Here is a 19,775-nt window from a genome sequence, read left to right on the forward strand (position 1 = left end):
TATTAATACATCTGCCTTTATACCATGGCAATGAGAAAACCGGTAGTTTTGGGTATTTTCAAATAGAGAAAGGCAGTATGAAGGCAAACCTGAGTGGTTGTGAAGTCTCCATGTTCTACCTCTGTCAGAGTTTCCTTTAAAACAGTAGTACAATATTCCAAAGCTTCTCCCCAATGACTTTAAAAAGACATACATGTAAAAACAACAGAAGACCCACCCTTTCATGGCACTGTCGAGGAAGAGATCCCCTTCCCTCCCTTTTGCCAGCTGCAGTTGGGAGAGCTGTTCCTGATGAGGTCATAAGAGCAGGAAAGTGGGTCCTGAATATGGGGGTTATAGGTGAGCTGGCCGCAAGCGAATGAGTGTTAGAACCGGTGGGCTGACCAGCTCAGATACCTCTCAGGCCCAGATCCAGGGCTTTGAAATGGCCCACAACAACACCACCTACCCAATTGATTAACTGCTGAAATGCATGAAGGTGCCTATCGTACAGATCCAAAACTACAGGATCTTCATGACACTGGACAACAGCAAGATATCCGAGAGGAGACCCAGTGAGTTTCCAGTATTGATAGAATGGCAGAAGCCAGAGGCTTCAAACCAGACCAGTCACTGCAATGAACATTTGCAAGCAAAGAAGTGTGGACAAAAGGGTGTAAGGGACACACTGTGACACACTTTAGCTTCCACAATGAGTTTTTTTTTTTTTTTTTTTTCCTCTGCTAAGGGGGAGGTTACAGGATATGAGGGAGGAGAGTGAGTACATGGTGAAGGAAGAGAAGTAGGATTGGGGTGCATGATATGACATTCACAAAAAAGCAATATTAAGAGTTTAACAAGATTTCTGTGTAAAGCCACACTGAGTATTCAAATTTAAGCAAAGGTAATTTTAAATGACCAGAGAAGATAGCACACACACCTTCAGGGCCAGGCTTGAGAAGGTGCTGGAAACATTGCATTTGAAGCTCAGCTGCTTGTCCAGGTTTCCATCCGGGTCCCTGCGCCCATAGTCAGAAAGACCTGCGCGGTCGGAGGCAGCCACTTTCTGGAACACGGAGCAGGTCATCCCTGTGAAGCCAGCAGCCTTGATGACATAAGCTTCCAGAGCAATATTGGGCGAATACTGCAAATCAGAAACAGGAGTTAGAATGTGGGGTGAGTGGGGTGTTCCAGGACTTCACACACACACACATACACACACCTTAAAGAAGTGAAGAGGGTTGTGAACATGAAAGGTTTGAGGAGGCAGGCATGGAAGGGGCAGGTGGGAAAGGGGAGGAATGATGTGACAATTACATAAAGAAAGTAAAAGTAATAGGAAGCTGAGGGCAGGCACCATAGCTCAGAATAGAGTGTTTGCTTAGCACACATGAGGCCCCGGGTTTGAACCTTAGCATTACAGATAAAAAGAAATAATAAAAATAATTTGAAAGATACCTTACAGCTAATAAACTAAAATTTGAAGTGTTTTGCTCACACAGTGAGCTGTGAAAAAAAAAATCTGTAGTAACCCCCACAAGCATGGAATGACTACAGAAAGAAGAGGAGGGAATCCTGGTCATGCTCAGAGAGCCCTCGTTGTCTCTTTATGTGGAGAACAAGCAGGCTGCTTGCACTGAATTCACAGGAAGAAAAACAATCTGCAGACTCACTCTAACGCTTATTTTTTCCCCCTAAAAAAAGTAAGGCAGATGCTGATCCAAATGGCAGAAATTAAACCAAGTTAAGTAGTAAATTAGGTCAAGATAATTGCCTAAAACAGATGGCACCTGGCGACCCCCCAGCTTTAAAGGAATTCAAAGGTGAGCTGAACTTAGGGGATCACTAAGATGTACAAGCTGTCAATCCACAAACCATCGTGTCTGTACCCTGGAGGATACCCAGCATGTCTCCTACTCACCACCCACGCCAGGGAAGGCACAGGAAGAAAAAAAGTGACAGTTTCACTTTCAAAGCTGCTAAAGTGGCAGGAGTAACTGTATATCTAGGGGGGCCGTGGTGACCCACCTTGCTATGAGGATGATTACGTATGCATTAGTGTTTGCTTCATGCATTAACCCTGTGAGATCAGTATTAATTACCCACATAAACTAATAACATACAATCTCAATAATTGCTGGATAACAATGCACAAAAATCCAGTAGTTTCTGAAACATCACATCAAGCACAGCTGAATGCATGAAGCTTCCCTGGGGAATTAGAAAGCCATCCTTCCGGAGAAGCCCTCATCTTCATGTTTTTCTTCATAAACCATCTTGACTTACTATACCAACCCCCACCCCTGCCCCTTTCCTGGTTTACTTTCTCCAGGCTCAGATAGCTATGGTCAACCATCATCTTAAAGGACTAAATGGAAATCTCCAGTTATAATACTCATAAATAACGTTCTTCACTGTTATAATCGTTCCATGTTACCATTAGGTGTTATTATCAATCTCTTATTGTGCCTGATTTATAAGCTGAGCTTGGCAGGTGTGAACACAGTGGATGAAATGGCATATGTAGAGTTCTTGACTACCCATGGCTTCTGGCATGCACTGGGGCCTTAGGATATTTTCCCAGGAATAAGGGAGGCAGCTGTGTAAGCAGCTGTGTAAGTCTTGGAGCATGTTTTGCATGCCGAAATGGCCTTCACTCAGGCACCATCACTTTTATTATGCCCTTCTATGGCAGAAGGACCTGGGAGGGCAGCTAAGTAAGGAAGCCGTAAGACAGGAGCAGGTGTGGACAGTTGGGGAGGCTATTGAAAGACAAGTGCGTCTCAAGCCAGGCCATGCATCTAAGAGCGAAACTGCCATGAACTTAGTGGTGAGACAACAGCTACATAATGCCTCTAATTACATAATTATTTGGGGACAGAATTCTAATCTTAATTGAGCTAAAGGTACAAGCACAGGATGATCAAAATGGCCTCAGAAACTGTAGAACACTCAACCTCCTTGTAATAGTCAGGGGCTTAAAACCATCAATCAGATCAGACTATGCTAGCTAAGGGAGGAAGCCATTTATTCATCACAATTTTAGAACCCAAGTAAGCAATACACAAAAAATTTATGAGTTCAACTTAGCATGAACATAATTTAATACTGTTTAACTGAGAGATTATTATATTGTACTAAATGCTTTCCAAATGGTGCGGGGCAGCCCAGTCCTTTAAGATCGAACCCGAGGCGAGCTATCGGACACTTTCCTGAAACATCCTTTAGGGCTCAGAACTGAGAATTACCTTGGATGGACAGTGGGGGGCATGCCGGTAGAGCCATACAAATATTTCTTATTTTTGTTGTAGAATTCATTTCAGTGGATTAGACAGCCATTCAAATTACATAATACAAAAGCATTTTCCAGTTCCTGAGAAAACAGATTACTCAGAAGCAAAATTAACTCCTCAAATGGTTTCAGAGAAAGACATTCTGTGCTATAGCAGGAGACAGCGACACCATGACAGGGTAGAGGTGAGGCCCTCCTAGGTTGGAGTGGCCATACTCAAATCCTCCTGCGGGCCAATGACAACATTGTACTTACTGTGGAGTACACATGCGCCCCACTGGCCAGGCGATGTGTGGCAATGCGCTGCAGGCACTGGACAATCCGACTGCAGGCCTTTGCTTCCCTCTGTGCCAGCCACAGGACCCGCTCATCAGCCAACATGATGTTGCTTGCCACATCAACCATCACATCGCCAAGCTGTGGAGCAGACCAGAGAGAAGAGAGAGATGTTAAAAAAAACAGGGCGAGCTGCTGAACAAATACAAAATAAAAACTTAAAATTAAAAAAACACTGTTTTAAAGGATGAGATTGGCTTCTGTATAAATCTGATGTGAGAAAACTGTACCTGTTTCTCATTAAAGCCCAGAGATAGGAACAGCATGCTCAATTATGGCCATTTGGTAATATTTAGCTCCAAACAGTACTTAAGTAGCCACTACATCACTAGTGACAAGACTGCTGTGCGTCTTCTCAGAGGAAAAGAAAGGCAATTAGATTAATTAAGGAGGAGACTGTGACACGCTGTCAGGACAGACTTCAGCTCATCATCTAGAAAACCATTATGAACACTTTGTGTGTATCAGCTTAAATGTCTATCAATTATACACACTACCTACAGTATCTCTTCCATCTCCTGGCATATTCAAAATACCAATCACCTTCACCACCTCACCCCGAGTACCCAGAGTGTGCCATGTACACATGTGATTTCCCCACTGTGAATGAACTCTCTCCATTCATCTCAAGTCAAAAAACACCAGAGAGCCCAGAGCCATGGAACACTGACCCTAGGAGGCACTCCCCCTGCTGTTCCTTCTACTCACAGCACCTGCACCCACTTGCTCTTATTAGCACAAGTGCACTTTCCAGGCACCAGCAGAAGGCACTAGCAGGAACAGGTCACTTACTTCCTGGGTTACTGCAGTCAAGTTACCCCAGGAAAATGCACTGGGCAGCCTATTTGCTAAGGAGACCCACCCAAGTCAAGGGAATTCTGAACAGCATCTTGAAAGGAGATCTTGGCAGGGGATACGGAAAAGAAACATTCCGGAGGCTGGAGCAGAGCTTTGCAAGCCGGCTGGTCCTCATACCACAAAGCAAGCATCAAAGGAGTTAAGCTGCAATGCCAAGCCAGAAAGCCAGGGCTGCTTTAGCAAAGGGCTTTTGATCATCCCAGAAGATCCCAGCTAAGGCCCTCAACCCTGCTCTGCACCCAATACGCTTCATAAGAAGTATGAATATGATGGCTGTGGAGGTTTAAGAAGAAGTCCAGTCCACCCTAACAGGTCAATGGAAAGCCACCAGATCCTCCTTCTATGACCATGGGCAGAGCAATCTCAGTGCATGTGTGAATACTAGCACTTTGGATGCCTGGCCAGACAGGTACCTCTTCGGCCAAGAAAAGAGGGTACTACAGTCCAGTGCCTTCTAGATGATGAGCACATTTAAGTGCCAGCAAAAAAATATCAGGTTCCTGAAACCAGGCCTCACACATGCTCACATGCACATAGCAAGCACAAAACTGTGTTGGCTTCTTTCATTATTGTATTACTCCTTTTGGGGGAAAAGGTAAAGATAAATCTCAATCTTCAAAGCAGGCCTGCTTTCTTAAAAAAAGCTTTGTGCTAGATAGAGGCATAAGAGGGCACCTTGTTCAAATTTCCTCTCTACAGATTTAACTGGCAGAGTAAATGAATCTGATGAGGACCCCCTAGACAGTATCATTTTGGAGACTCATCTCGAATTTCTTTCAAGGACCACCAACTCTGTAAGATGCTACTACACATATGAGTTCCCCAAACATACACAATCAGCAAATGGCTGTCTGATGGTCTGCATCGCCAAAAATCCATATTGGTAAAGTTTTATGCTGGCCCCTTAATAGACTTTCCTCTGAGGCACTTGACTACTGCCCCTTGACCTTTGCCCCTTTGCCAACTTGAAGCAGCTAAGAGCTGCCTTCACCCCCAAATGTATGAGCAGCAGTGAGGGTGATCTCTGAGATGGGGACTGAGAGACTGGGGGTTAGACAGACTCCCTGTTAGGTAGACAGACAGGGGGAGGGGCCACAGCTAGGTAATAAAGGGGGGTGAATTTCCAAGATGGCCGGCTTCTTCCTCAACCTCCTGACTGATGACAAAAGTCTGGCAACTTAAAGTCCTTGTCTGCTTTTGTGTTCCATCAGCACGCTTCCTGCTGAAGGCCTGGCTCAGCAAGTTCAAGGACTACTCAGGATCTGTCATAAAATAGTTCTGGGTCAATCAGGGTTAACTTTCTTCAAATCCTAAGTTAGGGAAAAACAAACAAACAACCTCTCCAGAGGCTATAAAGCTCCAGCCCTCCAGAAAAGAATGAATTTTTCAGCTTCTGAGTCTGAGCTTTTTCTGTGGGTGCCTGTTACATGTGTGCTTCCTCAACACAATGAAAGACTTCCTTCAAATCGTAAGAAATAAAGTGGGGCCACTTTGGATATCTGTTTTCAGATATCAAGGCTTAATGCCTCAACAGTCAGGGGACTAAAATGTGTTATTTCCACATATACCTTAGTACCTGGGCAAGACTCAGTCGAACTGCCAGTGGTCATTTCATTCACGGTTCAATGTTCATTAGTGGTGCTCACTCACATTATCACTGAATAAACACTGACTGACTGTGACTCACTATCCCGAGCAGGGGAATGGAGCATTGGAGGAAGCACACATGCTTCATGTTCCAGCTTATAGCACAGAAAGAAAATAAGCATAGAATTCTCATTTTAAAATGTGATTCCCACTGAGATCACTGCCATGGCAGACTCGGCAGGGTAAAAATGTGACAGAGAATGATGACATATAATCAAAACATTCCATTTCAACGGACTCCCACATTCTCAAGGAATGTTTCTCCCAAGTATGAAGCGGTACCAGGGTCAACTGACAGAATAGCTTAGAGGAACTGTCAAGCAGTTGTGGTGGTGTCGTTACACGTGGAAAGCAAAGGTGGAGGGTTGTGTCCAAGAGGTGGGAAGACCAACTTGGGCAGCAATGAGGCCTCCTGTCAAAATGAAAAGAAAGAGTAAGAAGAGGAAGTAGAGGAGGGGAGGAAAGAGGAAAAAAAGAACGGGAGGGGAGGATCATGAGGAAGAGGAGTAAGAACAAGAGGAAGATGAGGAACAGGAGAAAAAGAAGGGAGAGGGAAACAGGAAGGAAGAAAGAAAGGAGGGAGGGGAGGGAGAGGCAAAGGACAGAGGGGAAAGGGTAGAGCAGCAGCAGCCACCACCAATCTGCACAATTTCACTCATTTAACGTCGTAGGCAACATGGGAATTCCCACACCCTACCTTTTCCTACTGACAACAGATAGTGCTGGTGAGGACCCTTATTTCTGAGTATATAAGATGGCTACTAACTCCTAGACCATTTTCTGCACCTGCCAATCAAATCAATCAGACATTGACACAAATGAATGCCATCCTTAAATGCAAATTGAGAATGGCTGGAATAATGCTTTTTATTGTCTACTACACTGGTTTGCTTTTACTTCAGGATTTTATCCAAAAATGTAACAGGCACTGTGATGAAGTCCTCAGACATGCTCAGTGACCATCAGAATTGAATAGCTTTTGGCTATGAAAACTTCAGAGGTAAAACACACAAAAGCACTGATTGCACTTAAGGCAAAGCCACAAGTATGAGCTACTACAGAATGGCATGATTTTAATGAAATGTGCTTTGTATTTTTTACAGAATTAAGCACATGAACTTTCTGAGGATCTGCCCGTGAAGCCTGACAGGCCAGACACCCCTCCTGAAGCCCTATGGTTATAAAGTGAACCAATAGCTCTGACTTCCAGGTCATGCCAGGGTCAGAAAGGAGCTTGTGCCAATCACTGTAAAGCAAAGAATGACCCACACAGAAGTCACACACACACACACACTCTTACTCTTTCTCTTTCTCTCTCTCTCTCTCTTTCTCTCTCTCTCTCTCTCTCTCTCTCTCTCTCTCTCTCTCTCTCTCTCCCTCCCTCCCTCTCCTCCCCTCTCTTCCCCTCTCTCTCCCTCCCTCCCTCCCTCCCTCCCTCCCTCCCAGATTCTTCTGATCTTTTCATGACTGGAGTGGCCTACAAGGAACAACCCAAGAAGAAACCCATGCTTAACACAGGCTGTAGTTCCATCCTGCTTTTGTTTCTTATACCTCTATGTGTGCCTTCAGGAATATTTTCTGATCTGCTGGAACTTTCCTTACCACTGTGACAGATTCTGAACTCTTTCCATAACTTTCCACAGAAGCATGGGGTATTTTGTGACTCTCTGCTCTAGGGAATATTCTGGTGACAAATCCTTTACTGAGTTCTTAGCCATTTGGCATGGAATAATAAGAAAAATGGCTCATTCTCAGCTAAAGCTGTCAGTCTTGTGTCTATATCTCCTTGTAGATAGTGTGGTTACAGTATCCAACTTGGGTTTCCAGGCTTAACAACAGGCTCCATCACCCACTGAACCAGCCCTAAAAGTCTTTTTGTTGTAGAAAACTTATGTATAAAACACAGCAAGTAGTCAGCTCTTAGATACTCCATCACTGAGGGAGGGGAGGAGGCTGGAAGGAAAGAACTCAGAGATAAAACCAAATGCACAGGCTATAGAAATAAGATTGATGACTGAAAATCGTCCCAGTTAGGTGAGAAGGCGAGACAGGAGTTAACAATAACATTTTCAACACTCCTGAAAATTTCCAATAAAATGTTCACAGGAGGCTAATCCCAAAGGGGGAAAAATTCAAATGAACAATATAACGTAAAAAATGAAAACTGGGCAGCAGGTCTCTGAGCCTCTGCCGAAGAAGTGCTGCAACAGACTCTCAGAGCCCATCCTAGGATAACAGACTGGAGCACAGGCAGGAACAAGGAGAGCAGTCTGTGTTAGGAGCCCAGCAGGTGACTTCTCCAGGAGGCTCACACTGGCAAGCACTGGGTCTTTGAAAAGCTTAGTGAGCAAAGTCTAACAAGTATGACTAAGCAAAAGAGCTGGGAAATACTGGAAATAAAGATAACCAGAAGCATCAGAATGGAATGGTTATATTAATATATGTGCACAAACACGAATTTGTAAATAGAATGCATAAAAATGTGTTGGGAGCCAACTTGTAGCAGAAAGCAGCTATCAGCTTTGCAGCCATCTCGAGCGCCATATACCCTGACATGAGACTTGTTTTTCAACAGCCTACAACAGCTGAAGCACACTCTGATATCCCACATATCTTGTTTTGCTGTTTAGTGCCCCCAGCTGCAAGGTGCATGTGGTATCCACGCCTGCAAGGCATGAGGTGCACGTGCTATCCATGTCATATATGCCTGTAAGACGCACGTGGTATCCATGCCTGCAAGGCACACGGTGCACGTGCTATCCATGCTATAGACACCTGTAAGGCTTACGTCATATCCACACCTGCAAGGCTCGTGGCAAAAGTGTATAAATACCCCAGATTTCCCTTCAATAAAAGAGACTTGAGACTTGCTCAGAACCTCTGTCTTGTCTCCATTCTTTGCGTCTCTTTCCTTTTATCCCCTCTCTGCACCTACCCCCCCTCCATCTCCCCCTCCCCCCTCCGCTCTCCCCTCTCCCCCCCCCCCCCCCTCTCTCGACCCTGACCCGCAGACTGAAGCAGCAGAGTGGTCCGGGACATTTTGGCCCACAAAGCCAGGCAGTACGGGCCTCAACATTTTTGACCCCCAATGTGGGGCAGAGTGGTCCTCAACATTTTTGGCGCCCAATGTGGGGCAGAGCGGAGCAGGACGCAACAAAAATGTGCTGAGTGAACTCACTGAGGTCTTTTGTTCATAGTCAACTGGAGCACAGGAAAAGACTCTAAGGCAAAACCAATCATGAACCTCCTCGTCATCACACACATAAGTATTGACTTCATAAGAAAAACTCCTCTAGTGAATACAGAGGACACATTTACACCCAGACAGAGAACTTGGGCTGCCTTTTTATGGCCAATAAATACACTATTTTAGGTCTGTTAGAGTGGTATCTTTCAGTAGCTACCCTGACACAATTTGGCTCCTGGCTTAAACTAGCTGAAATCAACCAGTTTTAAGAGCAATGGCATCAAAATATGTTAGCTATATACAGAAGCATGGGCCATACCCACTGCAAAGACCCTGCTGAACATACTTGAGAAATTCATTTAACGACTATCATATCTTATGTATGTGCATCTCAGGGTATCTTAGCATAATTTAATGCAGTGGTAATTAACTTAAAGCACACTCCTTAAATCCCACGATTTCTATTTATTACCCTAATAACCAGTGAAAGGCAAAGCCTGCAGTTCCCAAAGGACTGCACAGGATGGCAGTCACCAAATCACAGGAAATATGTGGATACTTCCAGGATTCAATCATGAAGCCTATTTTTCCTTTGATTTTTGATAGGTTGACATCACTTCTTTTTGATGAAAACTGTAAACTTTACTGTACTAACCAGAGAGTGACAAAAATACTCTCCAATCAAATGTTCAGAGAACTACCTGAAGCCCTGAGTAGTTCTTAGATGAGCACAGAGATCAGAAGGCACAGGGCCATGGGGTCAGATCCACAATGCTGTACAATAAATAAATACCTTCTGAGATTGGAAAGTTTTAGAATCCCATAAAACCAGACCCAGGCTTGGAAACTACCTTGCAACATTGTTTCCCCTCAACTCTTTATTTGTGTATAGAAGCTCTGTAATCTAAACAGAGCCAATATCATCCTAATTTTAGAGAAGACAAAAGCCCATGGTAACTATTAGGTCTTAACCCAACAAGATGCTGAGACAAAGAAGCAAGGCATCACAAGCACCAGGCACCAGGTATTCAACCCACAGTGCCACACTGCTCCTTCCGTTTTAACTTAAAAAAAAAGTTGCATTTATTGTCACTGCACTGCTGTTTGTGTCCACTGTCCATGTGTGAGTACAGGTGAGCGCATCTGGTGTGTGTGTGTGTGTGTGTGTGTGTGTGTGTGTGTGTGTGTATAGGCAAAAGACAGTTTCCAGGAGTTGTTCTTCTCTCCTTCCACCTCTATAAGGCTCTCTTATCAATCGGCCTTGCACTGCCAACATTTTTACCTGCTGAGCCATCTCACCAGCCTCTATATTGCTCTTTATAAGCCAAGATCTGAAAAGCCGTTCTTCACATCCAACTGCAGCACAGGAGGAACAGACATTACGATGTTTCAGAGCTCACATTCCAAATGTCACTGTAATTATTCCGCTAACTCGAAGCACTCCACTTTCAGGAAGCAACAGCAATCATGTGGGCAGCTACCCTGTGATTATCAGCAACAACGGAGGGGTAACAGCACCAGTCAAATCCAAACAGTTTCTCCCAGGGCTAACAAAGCTTCCCCGGGGAAGTGGCTGCTGCCAAAAGCACAGCACAGTTTATCTGAAAACCAGGGTCCGTGAGTTCAGAGCACAGCACTGAAACAGTCTCACTGCCCAATGAGCGAAGTTGCCAACTGCCCAAGCTCCACTTATACACACACCATTTTCCCTCCTCCATCAACTACGCCCTATCAAGTAAATGGCAACAACAGTAGGGCTGCAGTCACCAAGTCACTACCAACGTGCAAGACTGGAATGTTCTAAAAACGGAAAGAAAATCCTTGGTTAAATGACGTAGCAAAGGAGCGTATATTATTTACCTAAAACACTACCAGCAATGAACCTGTGCTAGTTAAGTTTCCTATCGTACAAGATACGACGAGGCTGAAAGCAAATGGCGCACTGCAGAACAGACTTCCAGGTCTTTCGAGAGGACGCCCACACTCTGTGTTCCGCTCAGTTCTAGCCTAATTGTGTACGCTGATATGTCAACTTCATTTTTTAACAGGCTTCAGCTCATACTTGACCTAAGTTCTTTCTGCCTGCCTTTAAATCCATCTCCTGGTTATATCACAGGAGAAACAGTACACAAAGGGTTCAAAAACCACAGCGTAAGTCAACATTACCTTTGCCTCAAAACTTAAACAGTTTTTCTTTTATTTTTTCTTTTAAATGCCTAAGAAATGCCATGTTGACATACATCATAGTTTTAACATCCCTATTTAAATAATACCTTCTCGAAAATCAGTATTTCCTTTAGATTGTGCTTTAGATTGTGACATTTCATCAACATATACAGAAGTTCCTCAGGAGACTGTCATTTCTGTTATATAATGAAAGTGACAGGGCGGTTTGAAACATGGTCCAGGTGACCACAACAATGAGAAGGGTACAGAGCTGTGTAGACAAATGACTCCCAGAGGCTACAAGAAGCAGCCAGCTAACACACAAGATGGTAGAAGCTGCTTTCTCCCTGTATCTCCCTCTGCCCTATAGGGCTCCTAAGTTTTGAGGAACTGACAGCTCACCGCCATCTCCCAGATACCAGGTCCCCATCACTGGTGCATAAGCTTCTCAACAGCAAGTTTGGAAATCAAAAAGTGTATGAAGTTCAAATATAGAAAACATAAACCAGCTTTAAAAATAAGTGTTCCACTCTATCCTATTAGAGGTCACCATTGGCTGACATTTACACTGCAAGTCTGAATTTAGGAACTTACTTCTTTTGATTTTTCCTCTTTGGTAAATCTTCCAAACTTTTCTATCATTTCAGCCACAAATATAACATCCATTTTGTCAGAGAAGTTGGCGGCCTCCACAGTGTAAGCCAGCAGCTGCCGGGCTGTAGCTACCGCATTTGTGAGATTGAGGGGCATCTACAGAGAAAGGCAGACAAGCACTTCACAAAAGGACCAGTGATGTTGACACTGCTAACTGACTTACAAAATCTACTGAGGAGTTAAAACCAATATATTCATCAAATGGGCTTCCAAATTCAAGAAAGTTAGATTTTTATAGAAAATATACTGAGAAAAGAGAAGATGAAGTAGACTGAGAAATAAAGGGATGCTTAGAGACACATGGGAAAACACACAGCTCTATCTACTCTTTGCTTAACCAAATTCTATGCAGACTTCTGTCCCAGTTGCTGAGAAAAAGCAGTCCCCAGTCCTCCAGTTCATCATCCAGGGAGTGATGAACACATCCCTTACTGCCCAAAGGCAGGAAGCACATACATAGTTAGTACTGATCTCTATGGCCATGTTTGTTAATTTACTGACTGACACTGTGACCGCAACAACTGCTGCAGAATGGTTAATTAAGCTGGTAGTGAGGACTAGAGAAAACACCTAAAACAGACCCCACGTCGGGCGAGGGAAGGTTAATAATGGTGCACGGGAGCAGCAACAGTGAGAGTCAGCTGAGAATCCCCAGGGATCACCTCTGATAAAGGCGTTATGCAGATATACAGTCAGAATCCAAGATAAGTGGGACTCTGCCAGGTCAAGCAGTAACAGAAAAAGATAGGGCCTCACAAAGCACAAAGATATAAAGGAATTTTCATCCAACACTCACCCTTATCTGACATGTAAAAATACCATATTTTGCGCATTTCGTGCATAACTCAAATGAATCAGAATGTCCTATAGTTACCTGATTAAACATATACAGAACTCTAGTGACATCATTTGCATACTGGCACCGAGAATAATCATCGTCTGCCCAGAAGCCACCTCTGTCGCATCTGCGCCATGCCTTCCTTTCATCCTGTGTGTTTCCAGGATAGATCCCACTGCTGTGGGTGTTCCGGGTACACTGGAGATACGCTGTGATGCCCGCCAGTGTTCTGGGCCATCTATACAGGCAGAAACAAAACAGAATAGGACAACCTAGAATGGCAGAGGCTAGTACGGTCAGGGATGGCACAGAAAAAAGTAAGGATTGAGACACAAATATGATCTCAGAGAAGAAATATCACACACACACACAAATCTGAGACATTAAACTTCCTATGGATCTATAGGTGCATTTATCCAGTCTATCACCTGAGAATATTTTGATAGCATAATGCAATAAAATAATTTTTTGAAAGTAAGAGTCTAGCTTGCTATGAATGTTCAAGGAAATTATATCAAATCCAAGAAAAATGAAAATTGGTGTTATGAATCAGCTTATGTTTCTGTTTAATAAGTGTTATTGTAACTTTGGCATTATATAACAAGTATGACATGAGAAAAGATTCTTGCTCAATAAAGACAGAAATTGGTCTCTTGTACAAGTATGGCTAGGAAATCTGACAAGTAAAAATGCCACAACAGGTCCTTCAGTGACATCCTGAAAAAATCCTGTTTGTACAACTGACCCTCTCAGTGGCTTTGTGAGTTGATTGTCTGCGACAAGTGCTGGCTATGCCTATGCTGCAGGATTAGCTGAAGACCTGCTTCCCTCCTGCAGTCTGGGGGGTCTGGTTGAGCTGAACAGAGAGAACCTAAAAGACCAGCGCTCAACAGCCACCGAGGGTACTGAGTCTCTGAGGCATGCTCCTTGGCAGAAACCCTGCATGAAGGCTGCTGTCTACCTGTTCTATTCTACTGGAGGAGTGACGTGTGAAGCCTACTCATGGATTCTTCCAGAACCTGCCTATGTCATTCACCTTTAAACTCCAACTATGTCTACTCAGAGATCCCACAGTAAGTTTCCCACATGAGACCTTGCAGTGAATCTCTGAGCAGCACCATCAGTGTTCAGCATAATTTATCAGTGAGGAGTTACTGGACCAGGAGTCACTCAAACCTGCTGATGTAGCATGTCACCCCTCAGAGCTGGGAGAAACCTTTGGTATTTGAACTCTATTTCTCTAAAATCGGAAATGAAGTTGTGCATACTTAATACAAATCATAACTGATGCAGAGCAGTGGAACTGCTGAGATAGATCAGTCATACCAAAACAAAACCTACATAAACAAGCAACACTATACCAAACGTCATTAACGCATCAGTGCTTTAATACTATAATACCTTAAGGAGTGTCAGAAGATAAATAATTCATTTCAATCAATTAAACACATAAAACACTCCAAAAACTGAACAAAAGACACAAATCCAACATAAATGGAAAACATTAAGATCACCTCACAAACGATGTTGAATGTCACAGAATTAACAAATGCTGCATACTATGCTTCAAAGTACTCAATATAAGCATAGTATTCAACGTACATGAAGGTCGCAGTGGCAATGATGGGTCTCTCTCTCTCTCTCTCTCTCTCACACACACACACACACACACACACACAATTATTTTAAGAAGGCAGTAAAAAACAGAAATGCAGAATATAGTGATGGAAAGACATATCCACTGCAGTGTTCCACAGATTGGAAAGATAGACACAGTCTCTCTTACTCTAAAACTACTGGCTACAGCCAAGTGGTTAAATAATAGCCCCCTACCAGAAACAATGCTAACTTAGTATTAAATAATCTTATACTGCATTTAAAAAGAAATGGGTTTTGTTGTTGTTTACACTAAAATCTCATTATTAAAGAGCTCAAAACAGATAGGATAGTGTATCTGGAAAAAGAAGTAACAACAACTTCTTTTTTTTGGGGGGGGGGGTGTCAAGACAGGGTTTCTCTGTGTAGTCCTGGCTGTCCTGGAACTCACTCTGTAGACCAAGCTGACCTCGAACTCAGAAATCCGCCTGCCTCTGCCTCCCAAGTGCTGGGATTAAAGGCGTGAGCCACCACCACCTGGTGTAACAATAACTTCTAAAGTAAGAAAGCCTAAGGGAAAGCTGTCAATGCTGCAGGCCCTAATCCTTCCAGACGGATCTTAACTGCTTCAGCAGCTTTTCCAAGAGGCCTGGAACCCAGAGTCCAACAACTGTTTTGGGTTAGGAAACCATGTTCCTTCCCAAATTTCTCTGACTCAATTGTAATAACTATTGAATGGGGGAAGAAAAGTAGGTCTGTGTTTCCCCTGATGATGGGGTATATGACTAAATGACTTAAGACCAAAACCTAGCCAGGTGGTGGTGGCACATGCCTTTAATCCCAGCACTCAGAAGGCAGAGGCAGGTAGATCCCTGTGAGTTCAAGGCCATCCAGAGCTACATACCCCTTTCAGGGTTCATCATAAAGGTCATTAGAAAAAAAATATGACAGCCTCATCAACCTGCCAGCACTGTTTCCCAAAAGCAGGGGTTTGTACCACCTGTAGCAAACCATCTGATAAGATAACAGGGGAGAACGAAAGTGGGTATGATCAAGATACACAGCATGCGTGTAGGAAAATTTTAAAGAGGACATTTTTTTATAAAATGACTATCATTCCAAAGGCTCCTAAATCAACAGGTAGCAAAAATGTTCAAGTACCATTGGTTTTTTCCATGAATGATTCTATAATTATTACTACAAAGAATATTTCATATATATATACATATATATGAAATATTCTTTCAAATATATATATGTGTGTGTGTGTGTGTGTGTGTGTGTGTATGTGAGAATATCCATATATTTATATGTATGATCTATATGTACACACACACACACACACACACGGAGTTTTGTTATTGAGGATGAAAGACCAATTATGTGTCTTTGAAAATACAAAGCTTTATGAAAAATAGGCTTTCTAGTATTTCCATGTCACCAACCTGAAATCACCTTTGTTGTTCACGACCCTCTCCGGTGGACAGTATTGAGCAGAGCTTTCTAATACCACAATATCAACAGTTCTTGTATTATTCCCACGTTTGGTCTGAACATGACAGCCCCAATTTCCAGTAGATCCAGCTTGAATATTAGAAATAGTTAGGGCACTGCACATAAAAAAAAAAGAAAGAAAAGAAAGAAAGAAAGAAAAAAAAGAGAAAAATAAGATTTTAGAGAGTGAGAAATACAATTGGAATCCTGAAAATAAAAAGACAGCCGAGAGAGTTTGTAACACACAGGAATTCCTGAAGCGTGGTGAAGCACAGAACCGCCAATGTTGAAGTGGAAACATTTCTGTAAGTCACACCATCTGAACAAAATAGTCATGAGAAAAGGTCAATTATGAAGTGATTAAAAAACCACTTAAGAAGACAAGGCTGGAGAAGTGGCTCAGGTTAAGAGCAGTTGCTTCTCTTATAGTAGAACAAGGTTTCTCAGCAGCCTGCGGCCCATGGCCCACATAGTTCACAAAGCATCTGTAACTCCCAGTTTCAGGGGATCTAATGACCTCTTCTGGCCTCTACAGGTACTGCATGCACGTGATGACCATACATACACTCATATGTAGGCAGAGCACTCACACACATAAAAACAAAGAAAGTACTTAATGGAAAACACTTGTGGTGAAAGATTATAATAAAAACTAAAAACGGGGTGGGGGAAGGTCAGTAGGCAAAGGTGCTTGCCAGGCAGGATAACTTTGATTCCAAGAACTCAACATGTGGCAAGAAAGAATCAACTCCTGCCTTAAAGTCCTTCAAACCCTACATGTACAGTGTGACATGCATGTAAAAATACACGCATACATACTGAATAAATGTAAATCTCAAGAATGATTAGTAAATGACCAGTTAATGATTCCTAAAGAAGTTTCTATGTGAAACTATGTTTCCCCTTAGAGCCGTATCTCTACGTAATGGTCAATAAATCTTTCTCAAAATGAAATCATAATTTCCTAATATAAAACTTATTAATTAAAGAACAAGTGTCAAAACCTTCACTTAACCTCTATTCCTCTATATGATTCACTGTGCTTTGTTGACATGTAGACAAAAATGATAAGAAATAATTAGACATAAAGCATGCATCATCTTAATTAATTTATCAAGGTATGTCTGGAAGTGAACACACATTTGTCAGCTCTCCCACATCACCAAGGGCTAAGTATCCGAATAGAGGCTCTGTGGCACTGTCACATTCTGAATCAAAGAATACGAACATTAGCTTGCTAAGAAATAAGTCAACAGCCATAATAAATACTTTAATGAGAAGGTACATAAAAACCGAAACTCTTTATTAAATAACCATTAAGCCTGCAGACTTCTATGTTGTGCGGCTGTACAGGGCTAGAATGAAGTGCACAGAGATTACGGTGATGAAAACCATATGTAATCCAGGCTGCAAGCTCAGCTCTATCACTATGTGCCTCAAAAAAAAAAAAAAAAAAAAAAAGGTAGCTCCAGGAGTAAGATAAGTGCCAAAACCACGGCAGTCATTGTGGTACACACTAAGATCCCAGCATGGGGAAGGCTGAGGCAAGACCACAAGGTCAGCCTAAGCTCAAAAACAAGAACATAAATACCATGGGTCTACATTCTAATAAATTACTAGCCTAGTCATTTGAAAGACACAATTAAAACAAAATAGGGTTAAAAATTACGAAACAATAAATTTTAACCCTATTTTAAAATAAATACAGTGATTTCATATGGGAGGTAACTGCCTGCTGGCTACTATAAAAATAATCATAGCTCAGAATCTAATCAGACAAATGATACTCTCTTCTTCCATAATACTCTGGCACAGTACTTGGCCACCACAAACTGCCTAAAGTCCCACATTTCAAAGCACGGTGCCATCAAGAGATGTGACATGTGTTCATGGGGACACTGTACTAGTAGCTGGCAGTCACATGGTGTCTAACCAATGTCAGTGCCTCTGAGGATTATTCTATGTGAACCCCAGTATAGGATGCACCTTCTGAAAACCATGGCTCTTCATACACTAGGCCAACTGTTTTTGTGGATAACTTTTAACAATATTTTCAATGTCTAAAAACATCCTCTGGAATAAAAGTCCCAGGAATCACCCAGACAGCAGGTCTCGAGACTTAAGGAGATTCAAGAAGAAAGAAACAGCCTGAATTTCATCTTCTAAGAAAACTACAAGCACAGAGTCTTACAGATGAAGAATGACTGACATCAGGAGACCTATCGGGAATCAATAAACTTCAACCTCACCCACATCAACAGCCATGTGCTTCCTCTCTGTACATATTCTGGAGTGAACTCTGGGGACTAGACTTTCCATCTTCATATGAAAGACTGTCATGTCAGTCAAGTGTTTCTAACAAGAAAAAAGTTAGGCTAAGTTGTTTTTCTTAGGATTTTTTTTTTTGTGCTGTAAAAAATTATATATACTTTAAGCATGACTTCTAAAACAGATTTATAATGTAAATCCACTTTAGTCAGACATCTTTAGAGTTTTAAATTAACCAAAGTTCTTTGTATATAGAAGAGTCTACTATTTATAAAGTTTTCTTATTGTGTTGGGTTGATTATTGCCTATTTATACAATAAACTCCTTAAGAGTATATAATTTGATGCATTTTGACATATGTATATGCCTGTGTAATTATCACCACAGTAAAGATGGTGTAACAATGAATACATCATTCTTTACAATGAACATCAACCCTAACAAAAAGTTCAGCTGCTGAGGCCAAGCCCACATTAAACCATCCTTCCTGCAATGAGCAGTCAGTAGCTCTGAGCACATTAATAAAGTGTAAGTATGTAGAGACTGGGATACCGAGAAAGGGATCAAAAGCAGACAGAAACTACAGAAGATTTGATATAGGAAGAAGTGATTGGCACTGGGAAGTAAATCGGACACTTTTAAATGGCTTTGGCCCAAGGCTCCTCTAACACCAGAAATATTCAATCTTTCTAGCCTGAAAAGTTAGAAGACCAGAGGGAGCAAAGGAAAAGCCCCGGCATCTTACACAGGGAATCCATTCAGGAATATGGATACAGCTCAGTGCAGAGCATATCCCTAGCATGTGTGAAGTCATGTGTTTAATCTCCAGTGAAGCTCTCACTAAACACAGACATATTTCAGCTGCCACTTACCAGAGACACAGAGCTACAAGTAGAAGGTTAGCCAAGCTAACTGCCCAGTCAAATAAAACTTAGTTCTCCTAAGAGGAATACAACAGAACCTAAAAGAATCAAGTCATAAACTATTTCCATGGTGAGACTGTAAATATTTTTGATTCTGTAAGCTAAAAAAGCAACATGAAAGATATTCTATAACTGTGTATATAACCATTTGTACAGCGACTGCTTGGAAATGTAAGTTCTCAGTGGGACAGAGCTGGCCCACAATGCTTCATCAGTATTTCTCTCGTTGTACATTTATAATAAAGTAAGGGATTTAACTCAACAGTATTACTGTAGAAATATTTTTTAAAAACCATATTCAAAGCAAATGTAGTCAGGAGTCACGACTCTCCTGAGATGACTCAGATACCGGAGTAAGAGCTCAGGTTAAAAGCATCTCTCTAGACACTGGAAGACACTAAATGGAAATATGCTTCCAGGGGAAAAAAAAAAAAAACAAAAAACTAAAACTAAAAAACAAACAAACAAAAAAAAAAAAACTGTAAACCAGAGAATTTGATGCTGAAGTTCCAGAGATGACTTTTGGTTTTAAGAATC

General features: G+C 42.2%; 1 protein-coding gene across 1 annotated transcript in view; it reads right to left on the bottom strand.

Annotated features, from left to right (window-relative positions):
* Adgra3 (adhesion G protein-coupled receptor A3) overlaps nt 1-19,775 on the bottom strand; it is a 94,786-nt gene that overhangs the window by 26,207 nt on the left and 48,804 nt on the right. The window contains exons 8-12 of the mRNA XM_034508936.2: nt 15,999-16,163; nt 12,994-13,195; nt 12,060-12,215; nt 3,527-3,688; nt 920-1,123 (exon numbers count right to left, since the gene is read on the bottom strand). Of these exons, the coding sequence (XP_034364827.1) occupies nt 920-1,123; nt 3,527-3,688; nt 12,060-12,215; nt 12,994-13,195; nt 15,999-16,163 (889 nt within the window). The remainder of the gene's footprint in view (nt 1-919; nt 1,124-3,526; nt 3,689-12,059; nt 12,216-12,993; nt 13,196-15,998; nt 16,164-19,775) is intronic.

The sequence above is a fragment of the Arvicanthis niloticus genome, chromosome 7 (genome assembly GCF_011762505.2).
Source record: "Arvicanthis niloticus isolate mArvNil1 chromosome 7, mArvNil1.pat.X, whole genome shotgun sequence".
NCBI classification, from domain to species: domain Eukaryota; kingdom Metazoa; phylum Chordata; class Mammalia; order Rodentia; family Muridae; genus Arvicanthis; species Arvicanthis niloticus.